Source organism: Episyrphus balteatus, chromosome 2 (assembly GCF_945859705.1).
Source record: "Episyrphus balteatus chromosome 2, idEpiBalt1.1, whole genome shotgun sequence".
In the NCBI taxonomy this organism is placed as follows: Eukaryota; Metazoa; Arthropoda; class Insecta; order Diptera; family Syrphidae; genus Episyrphus; species Episyrphus balteatus.
This window is the reverse complement of record NC_079135.1, coordinates 46,355,553-46,362,617: the sequence shown is the minus strand read 5'-3', so window position 1 is coordinate 46,362,617 and position 7,065 is coordinate 46,355,553. Positions and strand designations below refer to the sequence as shown.

The 7,065-nt window shown below is 30.8% G+C and overlaps 1 protein-coding gene across 4 annotated transcripts in view; it reads left to right on the top strand.

The window, feature by feature from the left end:
- The first annotated feature begins 174 nt into the window (after nucleotides 1-174).
- Nucleotides 175-7,065, top strand: part of LOC129912266 (NAD(+) hydrolase sarm1) — a 92,871-nt gene continuing 85,980 nt past the window's right edge. Inside the window, exons 1-2 of one of the 4 annotated variants that reach the window (XM_055990448.1) lie at nucleotides 175-714; nucleotides 2,607-2,731. In XM_055990448.1, coding sequence (XP_055846423.1) covers nucleotides 195-714; nucleotides 2,607-2,731 — 645 coding nt within the window. In that variant the 5' untranslated portion in view covers nucleotides 175-194. The remainder of the gene's footprint in view (nucleotides 715-2,606; nucleotides 2,732-7,065) is intronic. The other 3 variants (XM_055990442.1, XM_055990443.1, XM_055990444.1) reach the window with 3 other exon arrangements.

Genomic DNA, 7,065 nt, shown 5'->3' with positions numbered 1-7,065 from the left:
AATAAAATACCAAGACCTAAGTGAAGCGCATCATGTGCTGCCAGTGCGCACTCACCATAAACAATTTAAAAACAAAACAGAGACGCTAATCATCGTCTTTTTTTTTCAAAACAAAAACAAAACAAAAAAAAATTTTTCAAAGAGAAATTAAAATTCAAAGCTTTTTTTTCGAACGCGCATAATCAAAGAGAATTATGAATTCACCACATACTCACCATCACCACACTTCATCGCTGAATGACTCAATTCATTCAGTGGGGGGAAATAAATATGCGCCTGCACGTAGACTAGCTTCGCGTCACACACTACGTCTGGCAATACCAAAGTATCAATGTGATAATACCTTTGGAACGGGTTACAATGGCAGCACTAACGGTAGTAATGGATTGTCAATTCACCATAGTACTGCGGGGAGTAGATATCAACCACATGTGTCACCACCTCAAATTCAGCATCCAACGTCGCACTACTATCGGTCGTCGAATGGACTGCATCATGGGAAAGCACCTTCGGCACCGATAATTACCATGAATGGAATACAGAAAACGTCACCCATTCGTGATATGGGGTTGAGTTCTTCGACATGCAATTCCATGAATGGGAAATTCTTGGGGGTTAGGAAACCTAGTATTACACTTAGTTCAGCAGATGCTACTAATAACAACGAAATGTTTGCCTTTGCTAAGGATTGTTCACCAGTGGATCATTTAAGTGGTGAGTTTTTGATATTGGAATATTTTTGAAATAATCATTTAGGTTGGGTAAATACTTTTCTTTTTGTTGTGAAGAATTCTTTCTTGTGCAAAAGTTTCCCACTAAAAATCTTTTTACTTGAAATAAATGTAGTAAAAGCAAAAGGCTTGTCTGTATCTCTCTTCTATCTTATTGTTCTCAAAAACAGCTCAAACGATTTGTATTAAAAATTTGTATGTTTCGTATCTTTTTTTTTATCAAGCTATGCACTCGTACAAAAAAAAATTGAGATAATAATCAAACATGACATTAAGATGATAGAAAATGCGATTCAAAAATGTTTTAATTTACCAACGTTTTTAGCTTTACATTGATAAGATTATTTTCACACTACGTTCTAACCGTCATGCTGCAGAGCGGCAATAAGTGAACCATAACATTTAGTAACACTAAAACGCGTGGTTTTGAAATTAAAATATGTAATGCGTATTTGTATTTGGTATTTTTTTGGAAACCCATTTAGTTTTTTCTAACACATTTATTTTTTCCAAGAGTATAATGATGAGCTCCCAATTGGACTGCTATTAAATGAGGGTGGAAATTGAAGATAGGGGTACAAAAGCCCTCTTTTTGGTTTTTTTAAATACCTATATGTATCTCGTAAACCAACCAAAATTTTGATACATTAGATTTAAAACTTTTTGTGGAGAATTTAATTTCCTATAAGAATAATGTTTTTTAAAAATTGAAAAAAAAAATTCCATAAAAAACAGTCGAAACAATCATAAAAAAAATATCAAAAAATTCGATTTTTTTAGTTTTTTGGCTTTTTTGGTTGTGTATTTTTTTGGAATGAGATAGCCATAAACATTGCTCTAAAGAAAAAAAGTATATTAAATTTTCTTCAAAATACTGGGCTCACTAAATTTTTTCATTGAAAATTAACCGAAGTATGGCCATTTGAATCTAGCTTAGGTTCGGATTTTTAGTTTTACTCAAGTAAAACCGAAACATTTCAGGGGAAAGTACGATAACTTAAGAACAAAGGATTGATAATGACGTTTTGTAGAGGTGTTACATACAATCATCACAACGGCAACACTTACAGTTATGAATGATACTTTTTTCAAAAGCTAGAATTATACACCTAAAATTAATTTAAAAGTTAAAGTTATTTTAATCAATTGTTTTTGAATAAAAAAACATACTTTTTATCCAAAATATTTTTAGTTGCAATAAATATTTTTTTTAATGTAAATATTTTCCCGTAGTAATACATTTTTTCGATCGCAAATTTTTTTCAGTTTCAAGAAATATTTTTGTAATGCTATTTTTTTTTTGCATTAAATATTTTTGTTTTTTTTTTAATGCAGTTTTTTTATATTGATATATCAAACCTACATGAACAAAATGAAAAACTTATTTTTCTCAAAAATGTCTCTTACGATCTTATTTAAAATTGTTGTGTTATCTGTGGAAATTAAGTCCTTTTAAATAAAAACATATTTCTTCATTTCAATTAAAGTTTGTATGCAAAAGCATTTTAGTAACCTAAAATAAAATTTGACAGGAAGTAAAAGCAAAAGTACACCAATTTCACTATTTAGTTGTGAATTAATTAGAATTAACTTAAGGCTCACTGTGGCGTATGCGCAACTTATTTGTATCGTAAACTAAACCTAAATTTTTCAGTAATTAATCTGACGACACGACTTTTTTTTGCACATTTTGTAACCTTTCAAATGGATAAATTGTGAAACGTTTGTGTCTGCAACATCAAGCCTTATGCAATTAAATACACCCAAAACAGTTATCCGATCAGCATCATTGCTTGTTTTCAATAACTTAATCATGTATTTTTTACATTTCCATTTAATAGCATTTTTTACTTTTTATTTTATGTATAATTTCAGAGGATTCACCAATCTTTTCCGAATTGGCTTCATCAATATCTCCATCAACTAGCTCAAGTTCACCAACATTTAATCGTCTCTTCAGCTTGAGTCCATCATCTATTAGAAGTTACGCATTAGATAATGTAAGTATCTATTATATTTATGTTATGCATTAATAGTCATGAATTAAAAGAAATGAAATCAAAATCAGAAATCGAACAACTCAAACTTTTAATCTGTAATCAAAAAGTTTCTATTCATTCCCTTATTAGTTATTAATCGAAAAATTATTATTCTTTAGGTTTTGTTTTTAATCTACATTAAACAAAGAATATGAATCCATTGATTTTATTTTTGGATATCTCAAAAACCATCGAAAACATACAACCTTTAGCTGGAAATTGACCAAACCTATTTCCAGACAAGGCTAACCAAAAAAAAAAAAATAAATAAACGACCAAAACAAAAACACTGTTAAACGCGTGTCTCTTCTATTTGTATAGGTTATGTACAGAAATCTATTAAATATGTAGGAATGTCGTCACAAATTCCATTAACATTCAGTCAGAATAATATGCCGGCTGGTGTTGTTGAATTGAATTCGAAGTAAAAATAAAGAACTTTTTCATAACATTAACCAATAGCTAGAAGGTAGATACATCTTCCAAAAGCTGAAAAAAAAACAAGACACGAACTTGACGTTAGCCTCACCCTCTCTCTGGACTTCTCGTCATAACTCTTTGCATGCGAATGGCTACATTATTATAAAAATAAAGTTATTAGTATTTTTTTCCACTTTTTCTAGTGGATAAATCAATTTTGTGAATTAAAATTGAACCACAGAAAAAAAAATTCCTATTCTATAGCTGAAATTGAAACAAAAAAAGACAAAGTATCTATGGCTTTTAATTCAGTATCTGTTGAGTTTTATTTGATGGCGTTTGGGGGATGATGGAACTACTGTATTGTGTTTGTGATTCTTTTGATATAATAGCGTGACTTGTTCGATTTACTTAACATCGTTTAAGCTTCAAGTTAAGCTTTGAGTATTGGTTTTGATATTGTGTCCTCTCAGTTGGGGTTTGTTTTTCTATCTTTCTATACCGTTTTTAGAGTTTGTTTAATTAAAACCGGCTCTGGGTGCGGGCTAAATTTTCATGATGACATCAACTTTCGCTGTTGTTTTGTTGTCGTGTCGTCGATATGCGGTGGTTAGAAGTTTCAAAGTGAAAATGTGTTTTATATTTATTTCACTTAACAGTGTTAAATCGTAAAAGATACAATATCTATTCGTTCAATCCAGCTGTTTATACGTTTAATTTGTGTGTATTTTTGATTTTTTTTAAATAAACTTTTGTAGCATGATGGGAAACATGCATGGTTTGTGGTGCAAAAAGACGTTAACTATATCACCAAAAGACAAGAAAAAAGAAATAACAACTGACATTAATAAAACGGAAGTTATAAGATCAGTAAAAACTGAGTCAGAAGCCAATGAACATCTAACTCACAAGGTGAGAAAATATTTTTTTATAACCACCTACTGTTTACTTATTAATATTTTTTGTTATTAATTTGATGTGACGTGGTTTTTTGATCATTAATCAAATTTAAATGATTTGCTACTTCGCAGCACATTGTTTAGGTAGTGACAGAGTTGCTGAAGTGACAGTGTTGAATCCGAATCCGGTGTTTGTTTTTGACCTTGACTGAGTGTTATTATTTACTCGCGAAACCGTTAAATTAGTTTTGTTGACCTTCGTTTTTTTTTTCTTTTTGTTGATTGGATTTTGGATTCCAATTATCTTTTATTTATGTAATGCTAATTACTAAAAAAAAGTTATTGAACTTTAATTCAGACACTCGCTACATTTTTTGTTATACAAGTTACGAAAAATGTTCATCATTTCTTAGAAAACATAGCATTAAAGAACTAATAGTCTAAGAGCCGGCAGCATATTTTGGCAGTTTTGATATAACCGAAATTCGAGTGTGCACATATCTAGATATGCACCACAGTATATCAACGGAAAAAGTCTGGCAGTGATCTTTTTCAGCTTTCCCTTGCCAGACGCATCCAAAGTGCAGCAAAAAATCAATTTTTGGCGTTTTGGTATAACCGAATAAATGATACACCAAAAAATCATAAAAAATCCCCTGATTTCGAATCTGTGGGTACCGCAAGTTTCTTTTTCAGCTTTCCCCCCGCCAGACCGCTTTAAAGCATTTTTAAGTGCATTTTTCTAATAAAAACCCTAATTACTTATTTTCTGTTAGGTATAACCGTATGATGGTAACAAATTAATATTCTATGTCTATTTCAGGTCTAGAAAATATAATTTTTAGCCAGCTATTTTTCAGCCTTCCCTCTGCCAGACGCATCCAAAGTGCAGTCAAAAATCAACTTTTGGCGTTTTGCTAGGTATTACCCCAATAAATGATACACCAAAAAATCATAAAAAATCCCCTGATTTCAAAAATGTAGGTACCGCAAGTTTCTTTTTCAGCTTTCACCCCGCCAGACCGCTTTAAAGCATTTTTAAGTGCATTTTTCTAATAAAAACCCTAATTACTTATTTTCTGTTAGGTATAACCGTATGATGGTAACAAATTAAAATTCTATGTCTATTCCTGGTTTAGAAAATATAAGTTTAAGCCAGATATTTTTCAGCCTTCCCTCTGCCAGACGCCCTTAAAGGTTTCCCAAACAGGTTTTTCCATAGAAAAAACACCTAGTTTCTGTTTTTTTCTTATAAAATTGAAATAATATTTTTTTGTTTAGAGTAACCATATGATGGCCAAATATTAAGTTTCTCTGCCTTTTCCTGATTTAGAAAATGTAAGTTTAAGCCAGTTTTGTTTCAGCCTACCCTCTGCCAGATGCCCTAAAAGGTATCTCAATAGTACGGGAAAGTTAGATTTTGCTATATGGGACATGGGGGTCTGGGAAAAAATCCGAAATGCATTTTGACTTCAGGGCTCGAAAGGCATAAAGACACGAGTCGTAAACCAAATTTTGTTCAATCGCACTAAGAGTCATTTGGCCGCCATTTTTTTTTAATACAAATTTTAGTTTTTCACATAACTCGCGTATTTTTGAACCTACAAAAAGAAAACAATGTATGACAAACTTGAAATAATTTAATTTTCTACAATATATGTTAAATAACATTTTTCGATTATCCCTTTGGTTTAAAAGTTAGGGTGTTTTTTTTTTAAACTCGTCAAAAAGTGATTTTCTTATTTTTGTCATATCTCTTTTACTTGAGCGTTTTTTTTTTTAAATTTGTTCTATGTAAAAGTTGTAGATCTTTTAATTACCTTCATTTGTTACAATATTGGTTTTTCGATTTGACAGACCGTTTTCGATCTGTAGGCAAAAAACTTCAAAAAATTGCAATTCTTTGTATAGGGACAAACAAAATGATTCTTGGTGCGGTTGTACAAAATGTGGTTTTAGACTCTTTCGATCCCTGGGTTTATGCTCTTTTAATCCCTGAAGTCAAAATGCATTTCGGATTTTTTCCCAGACCCCCATGCCCCATATAGCAAAATCTAACTTTCCCGTACTATTGAGATACCTTTTAGGGCGTTTGGCAGAGGGTAGGCTGAAATAAAACTGGCTTAAACTTACATTTTCTAAATCAGGAAAAGGCAGAGAAACTTAATATTTGGCCATCATATGGTTACTCTAAACAAAAAAATATTATTTCAATTTTATAAGAAAAAAACAGAAACTACTCAAGTAGCACACTTGTGTATAAATTGGTGTAAATTCATTAATTTTGGTGTAAAATTGAGAAAATTGAAAAAATATGGTGTATTTCTCAAAATTAGTGGTATAAAAATTATACCACTGTCTTTTCTGTACAAAATTTCAACATTTTTTTGAGATTCCGTGCAAAAAATACACCGATATTCAGTTGTTTTTATAATATACCATTAATGGTGCATAAAATTATTTGATTCTGAAATCAACCAAAACGGTTTATTTTGTGCACTCTGTTTGGTGTAGGAAGCACACCCTGTGGACATAAAATTCACCAAAATGCATATGTGGGAGACGCCATATTTTTCAATGGACGCCATTTAAAAATAGAAGACAGCGATTAATTATTTTATTAAAATAGTATATTTATCGACCTAATAGTCCCGCATTCTTAGTTTTTTCGATTCATTATAAAATAAATGTTCTTAAAAAAATGGAAAACAACACAAAAATTATAATTTTTGAAAAATGGATTCTTAAAATCGAAAAAAAAATCATTAATTCACTGACATTTTTGAGGCGCTCGATTTTTAGAGGGGGTAGCATCTAAAATTAGTAGATAGAATGTGTTTCGTTTTAAAATTTGGCAAACAAAATCATATTTAACCATTGGTTTCTTATGGCAATATTATGAAAGTGAGTAAAAATTCATTTTCATTTATTTCATAAGAAATGGTGTGAATTAGAATTCATCAAACTGTTTGAGAT